This window comes from Sminthopsis crassicaudata, chromosome 2 (assembly GCF_048593235.1).
Source record: "Sminthopsis crassicaudata isolate SCR6 chromosome 2, ASM4859323v1, whole genome shotgun sequence".
Classification (NCBI taxonomy): Eukaryota; Metazoa; Chordata; class Mammalia; order Dasyuromorphia; family Dasyuridae; genus Sminthopsis; species Sminthopsis crassicaudata.
The window spans coordinates 665,129,963-665,154,325 of NC_133618.1; the positions used below are offsets into that span (position 1 = coordinate 665,129,963).

Here is a 24,363-nt window from a genome sequence, read left to right on the forward strand (position 1 = left end):
TGAGACATTTAAAAAAAATAATAGCTGCCATTTTCCTGGTGCTTTGGAGGTTTGCAAAGCACTTTGACAGAGTAACCCAAAAGGCAATGAAATTTTCAGCTAGCATATCTTTTGGGACATGTGTAGTATCTCATTTGAATTTCACAACAACATGAGGGCAGGATTTGAACCTGTCTTCGTGACTCCAAAACCAGATCTGTTGTCTCTCAATATATAAATGTTAGCTTAATCAAGATCCTAAAACTCATATTTCTGCAAAGGATCAATCATGCTTGTTTTCAACCTAGCAGTAAATGCCCACAGCTAACAGAAAAAAAGAGAAGAAAAGAATCTGACCTGAGTCTTTGGGACTTGGAATATCATAATCTGTTAGGGCCTTTGGACTCCTTTGGTCTGAACCCATTTTCAGAATTATGTTTTTAAATTTACAGTTATATGGGATTACAAAGGAAAAATTATATTAAATTATAATTCTCTATATAAATTAAATACATGTTACATGCTATATATTTTACATTATAGACTATGTGTGTATATATGGGGAAGAAGGGATGAAAAAGAAAAAGTCAGAAAATGTTTGTGAATTTAAGGTAAATTATTCCTATTATAGAGAAAATGATTAAAGAGGAGAAACTGTTTTCCTAATGTTAAGCTACCAACAAAAGCCATTTGGAACTCATTTCTACATTCAATTTCCAGGAAGGGCCTTAAAGGAGGAAAAGAATCAAGATGTCTCCCCCTCACATGTGACACTGTACATGTGAATTCCCATCAACATTCATGCCATCTCGACCAGTTCTCCAGTTCCTAAGTTAATTAAGCAAAAAAAAGAAACACAGTATTTCACAGAATGAAGTAACTTTAGTTCAAAATCTTATAACAAAATGTGAACATGCCCTTGAAAGTACATTTAGTATATTATATTGCTATTATCAAAGATGTGATCAAGAGCAGATTAAAAAAAAAAAACCCTCATCTTGCTGCTCAACAGGTATTCTGAGAACTATCACAAACTTTTAATTCGGTAAAATTGTAAAAAACACCTGACCAAAGTCACAGTGTAGGACGTTTCCAAGTTAAAACCACGGTCAACTGAATTAATCTACACTCAATGTATATGTTCATTCGTAATTTGGGGGTTAAATCTAAGAAGAGCTGATTTCTTGGATGAGGTTTTCTGATTAAGACAACTTGTAAGCTTTTTAAAGATCATTGCTGCCTCTACTGAACTCACTTCTAGGAAAAACATAAAATTGATCAAAGAAAATCTAACTCATGGGAAAAGTGTTATGGGAAACTGATAGATTTCCATGTATTACACAGAGGACATCTATTAGATCAAGCTGGATATTCTGCATACATATTGCAGAGTGTACAATACTGCTCCTTTCATAGCAAAAGGCTCCAGTGAGGCAACAGAGTAACATCTGTTTTCATCACAGTATTCGTGATGGTGAGCTGGCCACTCACTGGCCCTTAGTAAATATCAATTCAAGACACTTCAGATTATAAGAGAAACACTTTGCTTCCTAAGAATCCAACTCTATCAGAAGGAATGGCTAAAAGTCACTTTCTGCCTTTATCATGGATTTGGTCAGTTCAGATTAAATTCTGATATTTGGAATTAGCAAGTTTTCTGAACCAGGTTTATGTGAAACTTGTTTCTCTTCTGTCTTCAAACATTTATATTTCATATGTGGCATCTTTTCAAACTCTTCTAACTAATAATGTCAGTAAACTCCTAATTTCCTTTATTTAAATATACTGATCAGAAAATTCTCATCTTTCTACTTTAAATCTTTGGAAAAAAACCTCAAACTCTGCTATTTAAGATAAATAAGAACTAGTTTTAACCCTTCTGTTATTAATAGTTATTTTCAATTTTCCTATTTTTTCTCTCTCCTCCAAGAATCTGAAATGTTTTTCTTTGGTCTATGTCACAAAAATGTAACCACTTATTATTGAGTTTCTGCCTTTTTTGAAATTAAGAAAAAAACCTCACACATTTAGAAGAATATGATTTAATGCTATTTTCCTCTTCAAATAAATGTCCTTAACATCAGCTACATTTGAAACATGCCTCACACTCTTAGCATGAGTAGATGTAGACTTCAGAGGCATACGTTGTGCACACATGGCAAATTTACTGACTTGTTTGGCCTGATGACCTATGTATTACAAGGGAGGGTTCCAATGGAGGTGTGGAAGTGCATGTGCCATTTGAATGACAATGATATTAAACAGAACCATCAGTAAAGCAATGAAAATTCTCCCCAACTATCTAGATGCTCTCCCCATTCCCAGCAGCAAGGGCCTTTCAACTGCTCTGCTCTAACTACTCTTTCCAAAAAGGAAGAGTATTATGAAAGAAGAGATATTGACCTCCCTTTCTAGCCCATCTGCCCTCCGTGACTAGTTTTCAACAGCAGCTTGTAGACAAAAAACCAACACCTTGACATTTCAAGGAATCTTAGTGCTTGCTCAACTATTTTGCATCTAATGACTCTTGGATAAACATATCTAGGATTGGTTTCTGCCTCCTAAATATATGACGTATTTATGTGAGAGAAAAATAAGCAAGGACATGAACTAAATCATCTCAAAGATCCCTGCGAATCTGTCTCTCCATTCCTTGAAGACAGTCATGTGCAAACATGAATAAAAATGGTTTCTTTTAGATCATCAACTCTGCAAATAAATTTTATATATCCCATTTCCTTATCTATTGTGTGCTGAGTAAAAAGCCAAATTCTTAACCAGCCACATCAGGCCTTCTAAGTTTTAAACAAAAACTATACTCTTTTTGGAAGGCCCTTTGTGACGAATCTGTTTGTGGCATGCAATTACAATTTGCATATACATGATTTTGAAAATAATTTAATATATTAACATCAACATACAGACCCAAGAAAATCCTGTCATTATTAGAAATTGAAGAAACCAATGAACACAATCCCTACAAGACAGAAGAACAACCCACAGGCTAGAAGGATGCTTTACAGAGAGGGTCACCACGGTGTTTGGACAGGTAGTAAGGCAGAGGGCACATCAATGAAAGCCTTAGCTTATTGGGGGAAAGGGAACTGGACAGAAGCAAAAGAATTCCTTGTAAAAACAATCAGCAACATCAGGACAAAGTAGTCTCCACTGGCCACCGATCATGCCTCCTTCTTTTTGATGATCAGTGGTCCCACATTGTCTCCAGTTTCTTCATTGTGTTTTGTGTGGGCACCATCGCAGTACGGGAACTAGAAAGGAGAGAGAGAGAGAGAGGAATGAACGGTGATTGTGGGATCAATTAAGATGATAATCCCAGCTGACAGCTGCTGGCTTTTTCCTGTATTATTATTATTATTACTTTGTACTTCACATATATTATTTCATTTGATGCCCACTGGGAGAATAGGCAGATCGAATTCAAATCTCAGCTCAGTCGATTAATAGTTCTTTGACCCTGTACAATTATAACCTTTCATATCCTCAGTTTCCTTATTTGGAAAATGGACAACAAAAACTAGCATGTACTTAGTCACTTTGAGGTAAAAGTGAATGTACTGTGGGTGAAGTGGACACTTCATAGCCCAGTGACAACGGGCAAGTCACTTTACCCTGTTTGCCTCAGCTCCTTCTGTACAGAAGAAAATGGCACATCACTTCAGTATTTTCTCCAAGAAAGCCCTAAATGGGGTCATGAAGAGTTGAATAAAGCTGAAAACAACTGAATCAAAAATGCTTTACTAATGTTATCTCATTTGATCCTTACAACAAGGCTGAGAGGTAGAAACTATTAGTATGCCCATTTTTACATTTTAGATGAGCAAACTGAGACCACTTTGCCCAGGGTAAAATTCAAACTCAGGTTTTCCTGATTCTATCTGGTAGGCCATCTTGCTGCCTCTAATGGGGATAATAATAGAATTTGCCCCACTGGGTTCTTAAGAACACAACTTTAGAGCTGACCTTAGAAGGTCTCAAGCCTGTCACTCTCATTTTACAGATGAGGAAACTCAGGCCCAGAGAGATTAAAACCAGACTTGCCAAAAGTCACTCGCTTCTAAAGGTTTTAGATGGAATTTGAACTCTGGGTTTTTGTTGAGAATTAAAGGGAACAATGGATATAGAATGGTTTGCAAACCAATCTCTTTTTTATATCTTTTAATAATATCATACCATAGTGCTGCTTGTTAGATCAAATGCAATTTCTTGAAAAAACAAACAAACAAAAATCAATTCACATAATTAGCAGCCTAAAAGCCAGAGGAATCAAATGGTAAGCACTCAATATAAGAGGAGGGAAGAGGAGGAGAAAAGGAGTATTGTTCTCAGTTTATCTTTCAAGGTATCTGTTCACATACAACATTCTTATTATCATGACATGTTCACAAAAGGACTAAGTTTTTCAACCACTGAACTTTACCATATTAAATGCAGGTCACCAAGAATGCTTATTGCTTGCTTTTAGAGCAAAGAAGAAACTTAGGTTATTTAGTCCAGCCAGAGCTCTACTGCAGATGATATGACCTACGGAAGATCACCTAATGAGAGACAGGATTGGGATATGTGTAACTGATGGTTGGCTGTTACTGACTAAAACTTTCTACCATCAAAAACATAATTTTAAAAATTGCAAATTAATTTCAGTAGAGCTTCATATCAGCTTTTATTAGTAGCTATTACTGTCTTTGGGCCACTAGATTTTAAAAAGATCCAGCATATCTGGAAAATAATTTGAAACTATGTCCCAAAAGCTGTGAAAACATACATATTTCATTGATCCAGTGATCCTATACCTCAAAATGTAAAAAAAATAAAAAAAAAAATAAAAAATTAAAGGACCCAGAAGTAGCAAAGTCTTAGAAAGTGGCAAAGACTTGGAAATGAAAAAGGTGCCCATCAATTAAGGAATGATCCAACAAATTATGTTATTTATGAATATGATGGAATGTAATCACACAATTAAAAATATAGAAAAAGTGGTTTCAGAGAAATTTTGGGGAGCCTTGGTTGAGTGAGCAACAAGAAATTGTTGTTGTTATAACTGTACAATAACAACCCGTGCCATAAAGACAAACAACTCTGACTCAAGCACTATGATAAACTCAATAACTAGCCGCAATATTAAAGGGCTTTTGACACTGACAGTGAAGTCCTGGACGCAAGGTACAGATTGAAACATTTTTTTTTTGGCTATGTTCAATGTGGGAATCTGTTTTGTCTGAGACTGCATATTTGTCTAAAGGGTTTTCTTTTTCTTTTTTCTTCTTCTTCAAAGAAGAACATAAAAAGAAATAAATAGGATTTTACTAACTCAAAAAAAAATTAATGTTGGCATGTTTGGCATTCAACTATTTAGAGTTATAAACAACAGTTTATAACAACAGTTATAAACTTATACAGTTATAAAACTTACAAATTCATAAACATTTATTAATAGACTCTTATATGATGGGCACAGAAGCAGATCTTAGAAGAACAAAAGCAAAACCACAAATCCCTGCCTTCAAGTAGCTGACATTCTGCTGGGGGAAGAAAGGAGGGGTTAAAAACTGAATGCATAATTGGCCAACTTACTGCTTTCTGTAGAATATATGTGCTCTCCTAACTCTATGACACATCATAAGTTGCATGTATCACGTAGGAATGTACTTTCCCTCCCCTCTATCTCCTTTAAAAAAAAATTAATTTGTATTTTTTCCCCTCAATTACATGAAAGCAAAAAAATTTTTAATATGCTCATTTAAAAAATCTGAGTTCTGTATCCTTCCCTTCCTCTACAATTTGATAGATTATACATGTGCAATTATAGAAAACATCCATATTAGCCATGTTGCAAAAGAAAAAGAAAAAAAAAAAAAAAAAAGAAAAAAGGAAAAAACCAAACCAAACCAAACCAAAATCAACCTCTCAACAAACCCATTCATTCCCAACCAACCACTTAAGAATAAAATTAAATTTAAAAAGTGCTTCAATCTACATTCAGATTCCATCAGCTCTTTCTTTGAAGGCAGATAATATTTTTCATCATAAGTACTGCAGAATTGTGTTGGATTCTCATGTTGCTGAGAATAGCTAAGTCATTCACAGGTGATCATCCTTACATTATAACTGTTACTATGGACTGGTCCTGTTCACTTCACTTTGCATCATTTCATGTGAACCTTCCCAGGTTTTTCTGAAAGAATTTCACTGGTCACTTATGCACAACAGTATTTCAACACAATCATGTACCACAATTTGTTCACTCCCTTCAATTTCTAATTCCTTACCACAACATAAAGAGCCGCTAAATATTTTAATATATATATATAGGTCCTTTTCTTGTTAACTTTGTGAGACACAGACCTAATAAGTGCTATTGTTGAATCAAACGGTATGCAGAGTTTTATTCTCCTTTGGGTATAGTTCAAAATGCTTTTCAGAATGGATGGCTCAATTTACAATTCTAGCAACAATGCATTAGTGTCCCTATTTTTCCATTTGCCATTTTCTTTTCCAATCGTATTAGCAACTGATAAGAGTGAGATGGTTATCACAAGTTTTAATTTGCACCTCTCTAATCAATGATGATTTAGAGCATTCTTTCAGATAACTAAAGATAGTGCTGAGGTCATCTTCTGAGAACTGCTAGCTAATTTCCTTAGGCCATATACCTATTAATGATTGACTTGTATACTTGCTTTCCTTTTGATTGTGGGTGCACTGGTTTTGTTTATGCAAAATCTTTTAAATTTGATATAGCCAAATTTATCCATCTTACATTTTCTAATGCGCTCTATCTTGTTTGGACAAAAATCATTCCTTTATTTAGCTATGACCTGTGAAATATTTCATGGTTCCTTAATTTTCTTATCACCCTTTAAAAGTTTAAAGAATTCATCCCCGATGTATTCTTGAAGTACATTTCATCGTTGATTGGCTTGTGTCTGTGATCTCATTGACCCAGTTTAATCTCCAGACAAGAAGCGCCCTTCCCTTTTTCCCTTTTCTCTCTTTCTTCTTCCTTTTTCTCCTTCTTATCACCTAGAGTCTGGACTGGAAGGTCTCTACTAAGGTATGTGCAGGAGGTCATAGAGTAGATGTGATTTATGGGAATAAAGTTTAAGCTCATTTAAACTCTCGGGTGCTCTCTTATGCTCAAACTACTTTTTTTTTTTTTTCTGAGGCTGGGGTTAAGTGACTTGCCCAGGGTCACACAGCTAGTGTTAAGTGTCTGAGATCAGATTTGAACTCAGGTCCTCCTGACTTCAGGGCTGGTGCTCTATCCACTACGCCACCTAGCTGCCCCTCAAACTACTTTCTATGAGATAGTAGCCGGAGGACCTCAACATAGAGGTAAGATTGATGATATTATATTTACCAGTATTTCTGATAGGCCCAGGAATAAGGACCGATTAGCATTAGTTAGGGAGAGTAAATAAACCCTAACATTTCATTAAAACTTTTGCATTAATGTTTACTAGGGAATTTGATTTATTCTGTTTTTACTCTTTTGGGTTTAGGTATCAGCACCATATTTATGTTGTAAAAGAAATTGGGTAGGATTCCTTGCCTATTTTCCCAAAGAGTTTATATAGTACAGAAATTCTTTAAATGTTTAGTAGAATTCACTAGTGAATCTATTTGGTGCTGGGGGGGGGGGGTTTCTTTAGAGAGTTCATTTACAACTTGTTCAATTTCTTTTTCTAAAAGACTTAAGTACTCTATTTTCTCTACAATTAATCTGGGCAAATTAATATTTTGTAAATACTTACTGATTTGATTTAGATTGTTCTAATTATTGATATGTGACAGAGAAAAATAATTCCTAATAATTGCTTTATTTTCATCTCCATTGGTAACGTATTATTCTTTTCATTTTTTGATACTGACAAGTTAGTTTTCTTCTTTCTTGTTTTTAATTGAATTAACCAATAATTTATCTATTTTACTGGGATTTTTCCCCTTCATAAAATCAGTAATTAGTTTTTAATTTTTTTATTAGTTCGATGGTTTTCTTATGTTCATTTTATTAATCTCTCCTTTGATTTTCCAGGATTTCCATTTTTGTCTTTAATTGGGAATTAATTAAAAAAATAATTTTTAAGTTGTCTGTCCAAATCATTGATCTATTCTTTCTCTATTTTATTGATGTAAGCATTTAGAAATTTAATTTTCCCCCTAAAATTCTGACTGCATCCCACAAATTTTGGTATGATGTCTCATTGATGTTATTCTCCTTAATTATTGCTTGTATGATTTCTATTTCTTATTAAGATTCAGCTCCAGGCTCCCTCCATCACAGGTTTTGCTAATCCTCTAATTATCAGCATTATCCCCAACTGAACTACTTTATGTTTCCCCAAACAGAATATTAAATTCCTTAAGGGAGAAACTGGTTCTTTTCTGTATTTGTCCACAGCATCCAACCAGACCCCAGCACATGACAAGTGCTGGACAAATATTTGTTAAATTAAATGGAAATATGCAAATGCAAAGTATATCCCAAATAAATAGTAAAGTCACATAGTAGGAGCTAACAAGTTGATAGGATGTCATAGGTGGCAGCTGAGCTGGGCTTGAAGAGGAGATATGGATAACTTAAGAGGTAAAAGAGAAGACAAGGGTGAAGGACAGAAAGCATTAGAAACTAACAAATTGAGCTAGCATCAGGCAATTCTTTGATTTCTAGTCCATGTATGGGCTATATGGTTTTCTTAACCTCCCAGGAACATTTCAAATTAAATCAAGTTAAACTATCAGAATCCCAATGGGAAAACCTCAAGCTGGAAATGAAAAGGAAGATGCTGACATTCACATCAATGATGTGTGTGTTCTTTACCCAGGCTAACCCATGGGTGTTTCTTAATATAGGACTAAGGAGTGCTTGACCATATGTTAAAGGGCAGAGTCATTGGGGTTCAGCTTCAGACAGAAAAGGACATGATATTTAATCATTTTCCAGACATGGTTTTGGTTATTGCTGAGCTCAGTTTGTGGAGGTAGTTTAATGAAATTCAGGAGGGTTCCTTTGTCAAAATGCTCAAAAACAGTTAGCATTTTGTTAATGAAAATGACACTCAAGAAGCATTACAATCTGCCATTTCTTTTTTAACTCAACAGCTATATATAAAGACAGGAGAATTCAGTTACCTTGATATACACATATCAGTTTATCAGCTTAGCTCACAGTGTGAAAATGAAATCAACCCCAATTTCCAAAAATTCCAATAAAGTACCTTTCTTCCTTCAATTAAAAATATCTCAGTGCAGTCTTAAATGCAATCCCCTGATTGACCCTGACCCATCCTACCATTTGATCTCAGTTGTTGGACAAATATGATTTCGCTCTTTCCCATTTTCAAAAAATGGATAATTCAAGCACTTGCTATGTGCAAAGCAAGGTGATACAAAGAAAAAAAAACAAAACAGTTCCTGCTTTCAAGGAGGAATGCATTCCTCCTCATTCTAATGCATAGAAACAATCTATTTAGGAGATTTCAGCTACAAAGTAGATTGGAAGTCCCCATGATCCTTAGGATACAGAAGGCAAAGAATTTGTTATATGTTATAACAATGTTATAAAATACATTTCCCAACTATCGCACATCAACAGCAGCTTTAGCCAAGAAACCTCTAGGGATGGTTGCTTTAAGCTTAGGAAACTGCTGAGATCAACACCATTCTTTAGTCCATAAAGGGCATTTATATTAGGAAGCAAAGAGATAAACAACAGTATCTCATTTCCTTCTAATCTCCTGCTTCCATCTCAGCAAATGCTGGTCCTGCATTCAGGTTAGTTCAACAACCTAAAAAAACCCCAAAATTCTAACCACCTTTCCCTGCTCCCAATTCAAACTAGAAAAAAAAAAAAAAAAAAAGTATCCTGGATAAACACTAATCTGAAAATATATCTAAGGAAAAGGGGTATTGATAGACTACAAAACTCTTCTGCCTATAACTCAGAATGGGTTTGATTCAAATCACCCCAAAGACTAAGAGCATCCCAGGAGCTTACAGTCTTTCTTAACAAAGTATAAATTTCATTTGATCAATGTAATGCACTCTACATTTCACAACAGAGACAGATGTGTTTTAATGATGTCTTTCCTCCTGTGGTTTCCACCTTTCTTTCCTTGTTCATATTTTGAGAGTGTCTCCTTCACGTTAGTCAGTCTACTTCTGTTCCAGTAATCATTTACCTTTTTGTGACCATGTTTTCTTAGACAAAGAATTTATTCTAGATATACCTATAGATTGATCACAGGGCTGAGCAAGCATTTCCTACTAACTACTGTCATGAAGCTTGTTTTCTTTGGTGAGAAATACATAGTCTAAGCTGAAATTAAGCATCTATTAATACTTAAGGCTTGTAGATCAGGAATTTTTTACTTTCTGGGATCATGGACCCTTTGGACAGTCTGATAAAAATTATGGGCCCCCTACAGCGGTCATGTTTTTAAACACAGATTAAAATACATACTACCAAAAAAGAAAACAATTATCAGCAGAACCACGAGCAAATCAGTTCATCTTTGACTTAATTTCCTCATTTGTGATATGGGGTTTATAATGGCACCTACCTTCTAGGGTTGTTGTGAGGATAAAGTGAGACAATTATTTCTAAAGTTCTTTGCAAACTTAGGTCTATGCAAATGCTATCTATCGTCACTTTGAAATGTACTTTAAAAGTTTAAGGTAAGAGTGCTTAAGGATGGAAAGGGATGCATGGCGACTAAAATTTCTAAAAAGGAAAGATGGCTTCTTCAATTTCCCTAGCGCTTAATGTGCTTAGCACAGAGTTGTGTACACAAGGGTTTTTTTTTTTTTAATCCTACTGACAAATAAACAATTAGAAGAATATGAAGTACTCATGGTAGGCCAAGCTAACAATAAAAATGACAATTTTGCCTTAAATTAATCAACTTATTTAGTACCATACCAATCAAATTGAGAAGAAATTATTTTATAGAGCTAGGAAACAATAATAATAAAATTCATCTGGAAAAACAAAAAGTCAAGAATTTCAAGGTAATTAATGAAAAAAATGCAAATGAAGGTGGCCTAGTAGTACCAGAGATAAAACTATATTAGAATGCAGCAGTCATCAAAACCATTTGATACTGGCTAAGAAACAGACTAGTTGAGCAGTGGAATAAGTTAGGTTCACAAGACACAATAATCAATGAGTAGAGGAATCTAATGTTTGGTAAATTCAAAGACCCCAGCTTCTGGGATAAGACAAGAATATTGTACAAGAACAAGATTATATGAAGATCAATTCTGATGGATGTGGCTCTTTTCAGTATTAGGTGATTCAGGCCAATTAAAATAGACTCGTGATGGAAAGAACCATCTACATCCAGAGAGAGGATTGTAGGGACTGAGTGTGGATCACAAATAGTATTTTCACTTTTGTTATTGTTTGCTTGTTTTTTTTTTTTCCTTTTTGATCTGATTTTTCTTATGCAGCACGATAAAAATGGAAATATGTTTAGAAGAACTGCACATGTTTAACCAATATTGGATTACTTGCTGTCTAGAAGAGGGGGGAAGTCAGGAGGGAGGGAGCAAAATTTGGAACAAGGTTTTGCAAGGGTGAATGTTGAAAACTATCTTTGCATGTATTTTGAAAAATAAAAAGCTATTATCGTTAAAACAATAGCAACTAATCCTACATACTACAGGCTGATCAACTTACCAGAGAACCGAGGCAAAATTCTACAATGTAACATGAAAGGAGTTAATTCTAAATACTGAGAAAGGGAAGCGGTCACCACCACAAGCCACAAAATCCAATTCCAGTTTGCTTTATTTCCTAATTAAAGCAGCATTTATGTGATAATTAAAATGAGCTTTTAGATATAGTATATATATATTAATGTGTATACACATAACATGTGTATACATATTAATATGTGTAACATCATCTCTCCCGAGGGAAAGTAAGCTGCTTGAGAAAGCAGGGAATATTTTTGGTTTTGTGTGCCCAGACCCTACCATGACATCTGATACAAAGCAGAATTTAATAAAGGTTTGCCGATTACAGTATTATAAAGAAGAGCTGGAAAGGACCTCACAGCCCAGCTAGCTCAATTTTCATTTCATATGGAGGAAACTAAGGCCCCAAAAGACCAGATGACTGACCATGGCTAGAGAGTTAATAAGAGGTAAGGCCTTCAGAACATCTGCCTGTCCCTGGACCCTGGTGCCTCCAAGGTGACTGGCACTGAACATCACTATAAGGAGAATAAATGAATCTGGGAACTAATCTGACTCAGCAGGGAAGCTCCATACATGCCTCCTGGCACGACAGATCAGAGGAGCAGAAAGCATTCCGACTCAGAAATGTCCTAAGGAGAACCGTTCAGGGGACAAGCTGGGGCCACTGTTCCCTCTCTGACCCTGCAGCCTCCAGCTCAGTTCAGGATCTAGTTTTACATGGGCTCACTCCCAGCCTTCCTGCCGCGTAGCCAAGGACTTGCCAAGAAGGCCTGTTATGTTTCTTCTCAACCTCTCTCGAGCAAAGCCCCTGGTCTCTCCTGAGATTGCCTCTATCCTGGGACAGGTCCTCCTTTTAGCCCTGAACTGCTTAGGGGAAAGAAGATGTCTGCCTGTCTCAGACTTCTCCCCACTCAATTGTCAAGCAATCTTCCTCAAGTACAGATACCACCATGTCACATCTTTTGCCCCCACTATCTCCAGGACCTGGAGATAAAAAATCCTGTTTGGCATTCAGAGCACTGCTTAACCATCTCTCCCCCCAACTTTGCAAGTCTCACCTCATGTTGACCCCGCCATATATTTTGCAATGCACTTGTTCCTCAAACAAGAATCTCTGTGTCCTTAAGAAGTTTTCTCTGGCCATTTCCCATGCCTGGAATTCTCTCCCTCTCCAACTGGCTTCTGTTGCTACCTTCAAATGCCAACTAAATCTCTCTTTTTTTCAGGAAGCTGTTCCTAATGCTGATTACCTCCAATTTATCTTGTGATCTGGAGTGTGGCTCCCTCAAAGACTGGACCTTGAGTCACTGCTAAAAGGCAGCTTTTTAACAATACAGCTAATTTCAAGTTACTGGCTCCCTCAAGGAGGTTTCAGCCATCTCCCCCTCCCCCTCCTACTCAATCTTGCAGAGCTCCATCAGCTCTTGTTCTCATTAACCACTTCTCCCTTAACTTCCAGTCTGTTTTGACCTCCAGTTGGGGTTAGCTAACTCTAACTACAGGATCTCTCCCTTATCTTCTAGTGTTTAACCTGTGTCAAACTGTTTCATGGTTATTTTTACTCTTTTATAACCAAATACCTCCAATCCAGTATGGTTAAAATGGAACCCTTCTCCTCCCCCCCTCGGTCCAGCTCCTCAGCCTGAAGAACTGGTCTGCCCACCACCACCACCCTTCTTTGGCCATCTCCAACCTATCTTTTTACCTATGTCCTCATTTGAAAAGTTACTAAAGGCTGATGATTCAAAACCCTTAAGATTCGTCCTATGTTAGTATCCATCCTCATGTAGCTAGGGGCACACTGGAACGAGTACTAGACCTGAAAGTGGCAAACCTCCAGCTAATCCAGCCTCAAGACTTGTACTAGCTATGTGACCCTGGGCAGGTCATTCTTCACCACATGCTTCAACATCCTCATTTGTAAAATGGAGATGATTATAATTGAGCCTCTTTATTTATGAAGATCAAAGGTGATCCTCTCACAAAGTTTTTAGCAAAGTGCCATATCAATGATAATTGTTAGCAACACCATCTTCCTCTTTCTAGATCCGGCACTAGTCTAGCTTTATCGTCCCCTAATTATGCTCGTTTATGTCTCCTATTTGGTCTTTCTGCCTCTGGCATCCATACTCTCCACCTGTCCTAGACACTAAAACCAGATGAATCTTGGCACAACCTCCTGCTCTGTCTCACAGATGAGGCCCGATGAGTCTGAACAACTTACCTAAAGATCACAGAGCGTTAGTGGCAGATAAGAGATTTTGAATCCAGGAGTTAGTCCCAGTTCTAGATCCAGAAGGGCCTTGAGAGATGCCTTATGTTCATAGTTCTGACCTGCATGAGGTACTTGGCACTTAATGGTCCAAGCTGGTTTTACTGACATGATGTTACTTAAATCTCACCACCTCACGAGTCATGGGAGATGGTGTTGGAGACACATCAATGCTCTTAACTCTCTGTGACACACTGATCCCTGGATCTGGGAGCTGGATGAGACCTTCAAGGCTCCAGCCCAGCCCAGAGCTAGTGAACAGAGCAGCAGAGCCCTTTCAAACTCCCAATCTCTCTCATAAGAGATTGAATTGTGCAAAAGCACAATTCAGGGTTATCGTTCATTTAATTTTTCAGTAAAACCACAGGAAGAATGACTATCCAAACCCCTCATTCTTATTGGATCCTTTAGTCATCAAAGGGGCCTCTTCTTTCTGTTTGACCTATTATCATCAGAGCTACAGGAAATGGGCAAAGGGGGTCCTGCTTAGAGGGGGGGGGGGCTCCCAATTAGAATCCTCCTGGGGTGAGAGAAAACAGCCAAATTCACTAGACAGGAGAGAATTTTCCCTCTAACCACTCTTTGCTCACTTTCAAAGACCTGAATCTTTAATCACTTTCCTAAAAAGGGTTAGGTTTGGGGAAGGGAAGAGGTCTAGAAGGGTTTGAAGCTGGAGAAGTGTTTGCGTCTAATAGTTTCAGTTGAGCCAAAAACATGATTTGAAATAACTTCCCTATTATCTACCCCAGGGGGCTGTCCATCCTCCAGAAGGCTTCCTCGGAGCTTTATAAGCCCAGGTATCCCCAAGGCCAGAGCCCAAATGTTTCAGACTTCTAGAGCACTTTAAGATATACAAAGTGATTCCTTCACAGCAACCCTGTGCAAGGGAAAGTGGTACAAGCATTTGTAACCCTATTCTACAAGAAAAGAGTGAGTCTTGGAAACTAAGTGACTCACCTGTTGATCATGCCATATCATCAGCTATATTTGTGCCTTTTTTTTTCATTCCCAGCATACAGTGTCTAATATTTAGTAAATACTTAATAAATGCTTGTCAATTGCCCAACAACATTTACCATTTATTTAGTAGTTATTATATAGAATCACACATATTTTATTTACAGAGTAAAATGGGAGTGGGAAGAAAGGGAGGACCCCATGGGGTTCTAAATCCTATTTGCTGGAGACATAAAGAAAAGCAAAAAAAAAAAAAAAAAAAAAAAAAAAAAAAAGTGAAGCAGGTTCTTGCTGGCAAGGGGCTCCCCAGCCTAAGGGACCACAGAGCTAATATGCAGTTAAGGCAGAAGTAGAATTCCAACTTCCCAAGCTTTAGGTTCTAGCCCCTGCCTTATGTTGCTTTGGCCTTCTTGGCAGAAGTACTCCATCAGCCTACTCAAGCCCTCTGTCCAAAGAAAGAGAGCCATGAGGTGACGAAAGACAACATTAGACTTTGGCAGACTCAGCCAGTCAGTTGTTTTTGCCAGGGACAATTTTCTGTTGACATAAAAATTCTCTTCAGTGAAAAACAAAAAATAACACATTAATAGGAAAAGAATCAGGAACATGGATATCTCGGTTCTCTAATTTTTTTCTAGCCTTTCAAGTGTTTGCTTTAGTGAAATCTATTTTATTTGTTAATTAACAATGACAGTACACAAAGTTCTTTCTGTGACCACAAAAATCACCAGAAATGCTGAGAAGTGAATTTATCTCCTCTTCCCCTCTGGCTTCAGGAAACTATTTCACCCATTTCAAGATCCCTATCTCTAATCTTAGCCCAATACGGTTGGTTAACAGCTGCTGGTATTACACAGGACATTTCAAATTGGGGTCTGACACCGTGCATTCCTCTCAAAGAAGCTATGTTTTTGTCACGTCCTGTCAGTACTAAGCCTGGCACATTGCAGCTGAGCAAAATGAACCCTTTAAAAGCTGATCCTGCTTCTTGAAAAAGGTGAACAAGCAAAAATTATCTGATGAAAAGGATTTCTGAGAATGGCCAAATCTGCTGATATTCAGGAAGGCCCTCATCTCCTCACCTTCTTGGACCTCCAACAGCGGCAGTACACAGCTTTGTCTCCCAAGTCTTCCATGTCAAATGCGTGCACTACCTTGGGGTTGTCTTTCTGGATGGTAAGGTTGACCATGGACCTGTAGCGTTTTTCTTTCACCACAAACTTTTTGTAAGCTAGGTATCCTACCACAGCAGTCCCAGCAGCCAGTGCCACAGCTGCGATGCACTCCACTAAAATAAGGAGAAAAAGAAAACCATGATCAATAGAGCTTGTGCATTCTGGTTAAATAAACTGTAGAACATAAATACCGTGGGAATACAGTGGGAATAATGTCACTGCTTGACAATGAATTTGAAAATTTCAAAGAAACATGGGATAAAGAGTAAAGTAGAAATAAGAAAACAATCTATACCATGCCTGCAAAAAATGTAAATGAAAGGAATTAGAGGCCAACAAAAGCTAAATAATTAAAATGACCCTAGAGAAGGAAAAAAGTACACCACCTCTTTGATAAAGGAAAGGACTATGGGTAAAGAAAATTACATATACTAATAAGACACAAATAATTTGTTGATTTGGCTATCCTGGCTTCCCCCCCCCCTTTTTTTCAATCTTTGTTTCAAGGAACAAGTTACTGAATCAGGAATGGGACAGGTTATGTGAGAAGGATGCTTAAAAATTGCCTCAGTTTCCTTTTTTCACTGAAAAAGTTTTACAATTTTAAAAATAGATGGATAGGCCCAATAAGCAACGATTTTGTCTTTACAATGTTTTCATTTTGCATTCTATCACAGCCCTTTGCAGGGGCAATACTGAGAACATCCTTGAGCCAACACAATTTAAATAGAAATAGAAGGGAGAATCTAGAAATCCACTTGAAGGCTCAAAGGGAAAAAGACTACTCACAGAAACCTTGAAAAATGCTAATCTTCAGATTCACATTAAAATGTCAGATAGGCAAACACAGATGAAACCTTCTGCTGCTAGCAAATACTCACAAATCCAAGACTGCCTTTTTAGTCACAATGACTGCAATCTAGCTGCCTCTGGCTAACCCCAGAGTTCCTAGCTTTCTTCTGACACAAAGGAACCAGGACAGTTCTTGGGTTCTCCACCGCTGCATGCCACAGGACCAATTCTCATCCTATCACCCAATTCCTTGATGATATCTTTTATCGTCCTTGTATTTAATATTAATATTTAAAATCCTTGCATTTAAGAATACAAACATGAGCCATAAGACAGGCCCTGCTCTTAAGAAGCTTACATTCTAATGGGAAAGACAACACAGCAAAGAAATCTGAAAAGGCAGACTGGGCCCCAGGAGGGGAAGATGAAGAAAGAGAAAGTGAAACATGATTAGTGGATCTCCTAGAAGGAACTTGCCACTGGGACCCGGAGCCCAGGAAGTTGAGGGAGAAAACAGAAAGAGAAGGCAGAAGAAACAGGGTAACCAAACCCAACTGTACTGTCAGCTATATGGCCACACAGCCGGGATGTGCTGGGTCACATCCTGCCCAATGCACATAGAGGGGTAGTCTTGTGTCGAGGTGAGTCCCAGTCAGAGAGCTGAGGCAGTACTCCCAGACCCAGATTGGTAGAGGGCACTTCCTCATTGGGAACTACACTGACCAGTTTATCTGACTCTTTCTGAATTTGCTCCCACTCTGTCCTGTACATTTTTGTTTCCTTGTTCACGTGGTCTTTCATGATCCTGCTCTGGAGAAGTTTTTCGAGAAGCCAGCTCTGCACCCCCTGGTAGCTTCAATACTAAACAATAATAACTGGTTCTCATCAATACTTACAAGTTTTCAATTGCCTTACATACAGGCTCTCATCTGAATATCACAACCCTGTGAGGAAGGGATCCACTAATATTATTACCTGCCTTTTTCAGATAAGGAAAACTGAGGCCCAGAGAAGTTACCCAAATGTCTAGGGTCATAAAGCTAACAAACACCAGAGGCAGGCATTGCACCCTGGTAAGCCAGCTTCCAGTCTAAGCGATCCCCAAATCCTGTGACTATATTTGTTACACCACACATGGAGCAGCAGAAGATGGAAAGAGGTTAAGAGAAGAAAGAGGGGTGCTCCCTGGCATCTTCCCAGTATGCCCAAAGTACCACAGACACTGATGCCCAACAGAAATCTAGCTCTCCAGGTAATCCAGGATTTACCAGGCCACTATTCCCACCTGTCCAGACATTCCCAGGTCTTTTTGGTCCCTTTTCTCTTGGTGCCATTAATTAGTTTGTTCCAACTCTTAAGATGGAGTTTTTCCAACCTTGTGTTTCTTTCCATTTTGGCCAGTCTTTTGTGGCTCTGGTGGCACAGGATCTGGCTCTCCTCTCTCTGTGCTTCCAAGGATGATCTTGAGCCAAGATCTTAATCCCTACTGGCTTTAGTATCCTCTTCTGGAAAACAAGGGGGCTAAATTTGAAGCCTTCTCATGTAGGTCCCTGCCAGCTTCAAAAGCATGATCCCCTACAGTGCCTTCAATGATCCTAATTATTCTCCACTTTCTTTCAGTAACTGGGCTCAGTAAATCTCACATAATAGTGCTAAAACCTATCAACTTTACCTCTATAACAGCTATCCTTTGGCTCCTTTCATTCTGACACTCTTCCCATCCCCCTACCTCACCACTACTGCAAGAGAATGCTTGTTGTTCTCCAGGCCAAGTTACTTCTAGCCTGTTCTCTATACTGCCATAGAAACCATCTTCCTACAGGGCAGGCCTGACACTGAGTCCATTCCAATGACTTACTAGTTTCAGGATGAAATCCTTTGGCATTCAAAGCATTTGATAAACCTAGTCCCCTCCTATTTTCTGTCTTCTCAAACCTTACTCACCCTTTGGCCGTTTTTTTAATCCCAGTGACCCTGACCTCTTTGCTGCTCTTCAAAAAAGAAGTGTCACCTCCCAAATGTGGTCATTTTCAGTGACTGTACCCTTGTCTAGAATATTCTCTGATTCTGGCTTCCTTCAAGTCCCAGTTACATTCCCACCTTCCACAAGAAGCCTTCCTGATATCTCTCAAACACCTTCCATTACCTCTTATCTATTCTATATTTTGTACATATACAACTATTTCTGTGTTGTCTCTCTGATTACACCATGACCTTCTTAAGAGTAGGGACTATCTATATTTTTTGTGTATGTGTGTGTATGTGTGGCCTTTTGGGACATACTCAGAATATAACAGTGTGTGGTACACTAAGCTAAACGAAAGGTATGAACCCTGAGCTAGAGAATTGTTAAGTACTGACTTTGCACCTAGTAAGAACCTAACACAGCAATAAGTACTTGTGGGAATGAACGACTAGTTGCTATTTACATATATAAATTCAGCCTCCTATTCAATCTTGCTACAGCTTTTCAAGCTCTAGTCAAAACTTTTTTCTTGATCCTTATAAACAGGGGAATTATGGAAACATAGTTCTCTCCAATCAAGTCACATCTATGAAGGGCCTGTGTGTGAAAGGCTCTGGGGACAGAAAAACAAAATAATTTGTTGGAAGGCCCAGGCTCTTGCCTTCCATTCTACCTACCTGTCCCTTTGAAGAGCTAAGGCAATAATGAGGAACTGAGTTAAAACTGCTCTGGCTCTGAGCAAGATTATATTCAACAGAAGGGAAGATGCAAGACAAACTCAACTAAGTGAAAGCAGGACCTGTGGAAGAGTCATCTTTACCCTGCTCTTCAGAAGATCCTTCCCCAAGCATCCCCCTCCTTCCAGATGCCTGGCTTATGGATGGGGTTTGATCTTATCCTCTTTCCTATGTCACGCCACACTCTAGTTCCCTTCTTCTCTCTCCTCACTCCCTCCAAGCTGCCTTTATGGGCATTAAAATCGAAGCTCTTTTTCCAATTCCATTACTCCAATATTTGGGAAAAGAACCAAGAAACATGGAAGGCCACTGTTCTATAACTGCAAACAAGGACCCCCCGGCTGAAAGAACTAGATAAGACTACATGAGGCAAAGGGAAGCTTCAAATTTACCCCAAAGGGCAAATGCCTAATTCTACAAGATGGTGTGAGACTGGCTGCAGCCGCCACCGTCCAGCACGCGTACCTAGAGCACCCCAATGTTCAGAGCCTCGAGTCGGTGAGACCCCGAGTCTGGCTAGAACTTCATCTACCTCAGCTTCCTCCTCTGTAAAATGGGGATGACAACACCAGTCACACAAGTAGCCATGGAGAGCGATGGGAGAGAGAGGGACAATAATCGGCCTATTTGTTCCTGGAGACAATTAACAGCAGCTTGCCTCCGAGGTCACCCCCAAAGCCAGGGACCCCTAGCTTAAATAAACCAGTGGCTTTTGCAAGTATTTATCCCACCAAAATAAACAAAGAACCCAAAAACACCCACCAGCTGGATGCCAGTGTAAACATGATCAAAGCTCACCCAGCGGTGGCTGTAGGAGCAACAAGAAAGTTCACATTTTCAAACTATGTCACAATAATCTGGGCTTGCAAACAGAAACAATAGAAAGCCTCAAGGTGGCTTTTGTGTCACAACCCCGGAGACAATGGATCTCCACCTGCCAGGGAACTTGAGGAGACCGTCCTGCCACAGGAGGAAACTGAAAGTTCACCCATTGTTCAGTCACACCATCAGGATCTGACATCTGGGCCCTGAATCCATCCGAAGCCCTTGCAGGGCACGGCCAGATAGAATGGAGAAGTTAGGCCCTTCTCCAGTCTGTCACTCAGGCGAATATTTGCAAATTTCACTCCAGAGCAGTTATCCCCAAGTCCTTTGCTTCAGTGGGAAGAAGGGTAGCCCCGTGGCGGGGGCAAGGCTGCCCTTTTCTGTGCCAGGGCCCCAGGCTCCATCACCTGCACCCACGTTCTGTGGAACAATGATGTTTATGGTACCCGTGTTACTAAGCCGTGGCGCTTGGCAAACCTGACCGCGCGTTAGCTGGGATGACTAACAATTCTGCTGGCGGGTCAGATTGGGGCAGTTTTCCTACAGGTTTGAAAAAGCAAGTTTCCTGGGGAAATGGGAGAGCTTTGCTAATGTCATTGCTAATGTTCCCGACGCTTTTACACCCTAGACATGCTCTCCATTCAAGCACAGGGAATAAACGAAGCTGCTGCTACTACTAACGGGACCCACAGAAGGACATTTCTTATGAAGGGTGAAACTGTACTCAAGATACCGGGATGTTTCTCGCGCGTCCGGGCAGCCTCTGCGCACTCTGGCTGGGGCCACGGCTGCTTCCCGGCCGCTGCACCGCTGGGGGCCGGGCCCTGCCCACTCCGCCGCACGTGGGCCGACACGAGCCCCCACAGCCCAGGGGCCCCCCGGGCCAGCGCTGCCGAGGCACAGGTGCTCAAGAGGCCGGGCCCGGGAAGCCCGGGAGCCCAAGCCCCCCCTCGGACCTCAGCCAACCGCGACAGCTCTCAGCCGTGGGGGGCGGGAGGGGCCGGTAACCAGCGGGCTCGGCTCGGCTTCCCCGGACCCTTCGGCTCCCGGCCGCCCGCGGCGTGGTGACCCTGCAGGGCACGGGATCCGAGATTCGGTCCCCCGAAGGACGGGGAAGGGGTGCTCGGAGCCCACCTCGGAGCTTCCACGGGGGGGGGGTGGTGATCCTGGCCCTCCAGGGGCTCCCAACATGCCCAGAGGCGGACGAGGCTCGGCCGGAATGGTCTCGGGACCCCCGGCCGAGGGTCTCGCACCACCTTCTCCCCACTCGAGACAAAGAGGCCCTGAGGGTCCTCAGACGGCCCAGGGCGTCAGGGCAGCAGGTGGTCGGGCAGGAGCTGGCCGCGACTCGGCCCTCCCCGGGAACCCCGACCTCCACGGTCCGGAGAGGGGTGGGCGGAGGGGGTCTCTCCCCCACCCCCACTCCCACCCCGGACCGCGGCCGGCCCCTCCCCCGCCCCGCCTCGTCCTTGGCGCGGCTCGCTCAAGGTTAGGCGGCCGCGCGCTCACCTCGCACCGACAGGTTGGAATGCAGGCCCATGGCGGCGCCGGCGCTCCGCGGGGGGGATATGGGCGGGGGAGAAGGGGTGCCGCCGCAACCTCGAGCCGGCCGGCCCTCACCGCACACCGGAGCTCGCTCCGCCCGCCGTCCGCGGACCCCGACGCTCCGGAGGCGACTCGAGGGCAAGCAATGCCGGCGGGCCGGGGAGCACAGCGCAGGCGCAGCCGACGCACGTGGAAGGGGTGGGACTAGAGGCCGGAGACGGGAGGCATCGAGCATGCGCACTCCCCAGCCGGTTCTCTCCTGTCTAGCCGGAGCCTACTGGCCGGCATTTATCCCATTGGCTCGGCTCCCTCCCCACGTGACTTGCTCGGCTCCCTGGAGTTCAGTTATCTTCTGGTATCTGTAACTCTGATCCTTAAAGGCATGAATGAGCAAAGCAAAACTGGTGCTCGGTACGCATTTAGTAAGCACCTATGGTCTACCTGACACTGAGCTGAGCTCGCGTGTACACTGAGAGGCCAAAAGACAGCTCCTGCTCTCATGGGGCTTACAATCGAACGCAAGTAAATACCTACTAAACCGTAACCGAGGGAGGCAGGTGGGCTTTTAGTAGGGGCTGGAAGGGAGGCAGCGATGCCGGGGGGAGCGAGAGCAGGTGGAAAGGCACCCGGGGCACGGGCCGGGAATTCCCAGAGCAGACGTGGAGGGGCTTCTCCTTAGATAGGCGGGGGTCCTCGGATGCTCCACGGCTGGCTCCGGCTCTCCAGGTGCCAGGGGGACCAGCATGCACAGTGATGACCGGACCAGATTAATGCACAGCTCCCATCTCCAGCCCTGACCTCTCTTCCGAACTCCCCGGCCGGCTGCTCCCCCTCAGGGCCTCCGTCCCCGCAGTCTCAGACACATTACTCCTCTCTGCACAGTGGCCTTCTTAAGGCTCCATCTCCTGGTTGCACCCCAAGTTTGGGACCCTCTGCCCCCTCATCACCACCTCCTGGGGTGCATGACCTTTTGACTGAACAAGTACTAGATCCTTTTCCTGGCCTTCCTTCTATCAATTTTTTATTTTATTTTAGAAAGAGAAAGAGAAAAGGGAGATGCTTGAAGAAAGGAGAAGGGAAAAGGAAATAGGCTATCAGGTAATTACCAAAGCCAGAGTGGTACAGAAAAAGGGAGGTGGAATGTCCAGCTTTGGCTTCGGTTTTGCTTCCAGATGGGCAAGTATTCGGGCATGTGGTCTAGAAAGAGCATGTCTTCTTGTCGCACCTGGCACAAAATCCCAACTTCAAGATTTCACTGGGAAAAAAAGAGTGATTTCATCGGGTGTCTCAGAACCTTGTTAAATTTTGAGTATTTACTTTCAGAAATGGCTTGTTTTATTTTTTTTTTTTTCATTTTTTTTTTAATTTTTTATTTTATTTTATAATTATAACATTTTTTGACAGTACATATGCATGGGTAATTTTTTACAACATTATCCCTTGCACTTACTTCTATTCAGATTTTTTCCCTTCCTCCCCCAACCCCCTCCCCCAGATGGCAAGCAGTCTTATATATGTTAAATATATTACAGTATAATTTAGATCCAATATATGTGTGTAGAACCGAACTTTTTGTTGCACAGGAAGAATTGGATTCAGAAGGTAAAAATAACAGTTTACATTCATTTCCCAGTGTTCCTTTTCTGGATGTAGCTGGTTCTGTCCATCATTAATCAATTGGAATTGGATTAGCTCTTCTCTATGTTGAAGAAATCCACTTCCATCAGCATACATCCTCGTACAGTATCATTGTTGAAGTGTATAATGATCTTCTGGTTCTGCTCGTTTCACTCAGCATCAGTTGATGTAAGTCTCTCCAAGCCTCTCTGTATTTCTCCTGTTGGTCATTTCTTATAGAACAGTAATATTCCATAACATTCATATACCATAGTTTACCCAACCATTCTCCAATTGATGGACATCCATTCATCTTCCAGCTTCTAGCCACTATGAAAAGGGCTGCCACAAACATTTTGGCACATACAGGACCCTTTCCCTTCTCTAGTAGTTCCTTGGGGTATAAGCCCAGTAGTAGTATGGCTGGGTCAAAGGGTATGCACATTTTGATAACTTTTTGGGCATAATTCCAGATTGCTCTCCAGAATGGTTGGATTCTTTCACAACTCCACCAACAATGCATCAGTGTCCCAGTTTTCCCACAGCCCCTCCAACATTCATCGTTATTTGTTCCTGTCATCTTAGCCAATCTGACAGGTGTGTAATGATACCTCAGAGTTGTCTTAATTTGCATTTCTCTGATCAATAGTGATTTGGAACACTCTTTCATATGAGTGGAAATAGTTTTAATTTCATCATCTGAAAATTGTCTGTTCATATCCTTTGACCATTTATCAATTGGAGAATGGCTTGATTTCTTATAGATTAAAGTCAATT

The 24,363-nt window shown here is 40.8% G+C and overlaps 1 protein-coding gene across 1 annotated transcript; it reads right to left on the bottom strand.

Moving 5' to 3' along the window:
- Window positions 1-841: 841 nt before the first annotated feature.
- Window positions 842-22,153, bottom strand: CISD1 (CDGSH iron sulfur domain 1). Its single transcript, XM_074297065.1, has 3 exons — window positions 21,934-22,153; window positions 16,012-16,217; window positions 842-3,248 (listed from the first exon to the last, which is right to left on the bottom strand). Exons 1-3 carry the CDS (start codon window positions 21,962-21,964, stop codon window positions 3,159-3,161), a joined length of 327 nt encoding a protein of 108 aa, XP_074153166.1. The 5' UTR covers window positions 21,965-22,153; the 3' UTR covers window positions 842-3,158.
- Between the last annotated feature and the right edge of the window lie 2,210 nt (window positions 22,154-24,363).

Bases quoted from the DNA above. Each gene is read 5' to 3' on its own strand.
- CISD1 (XM_074297065.1), bottom strand. From the start codon at position 21,964: ATGGGCCTGCATTCCAACCTGTCGGTGCGAG. The intron at 16,218-21,933 runs GTGAGCGCGCGG...TCCTTATTTTAG, and splicing joins TTCCAACCTGTCGGTGCGAG to TGGAGTGCATCGCAGCTGTG. The intron at 3,249-16,011 runs GTGAGGAGATGA...TCTCCTTTCTAG, and splicing joins GCTGTTGGAGGTCCAAGAAG to TTCCCGTACTGCGATGGTGC.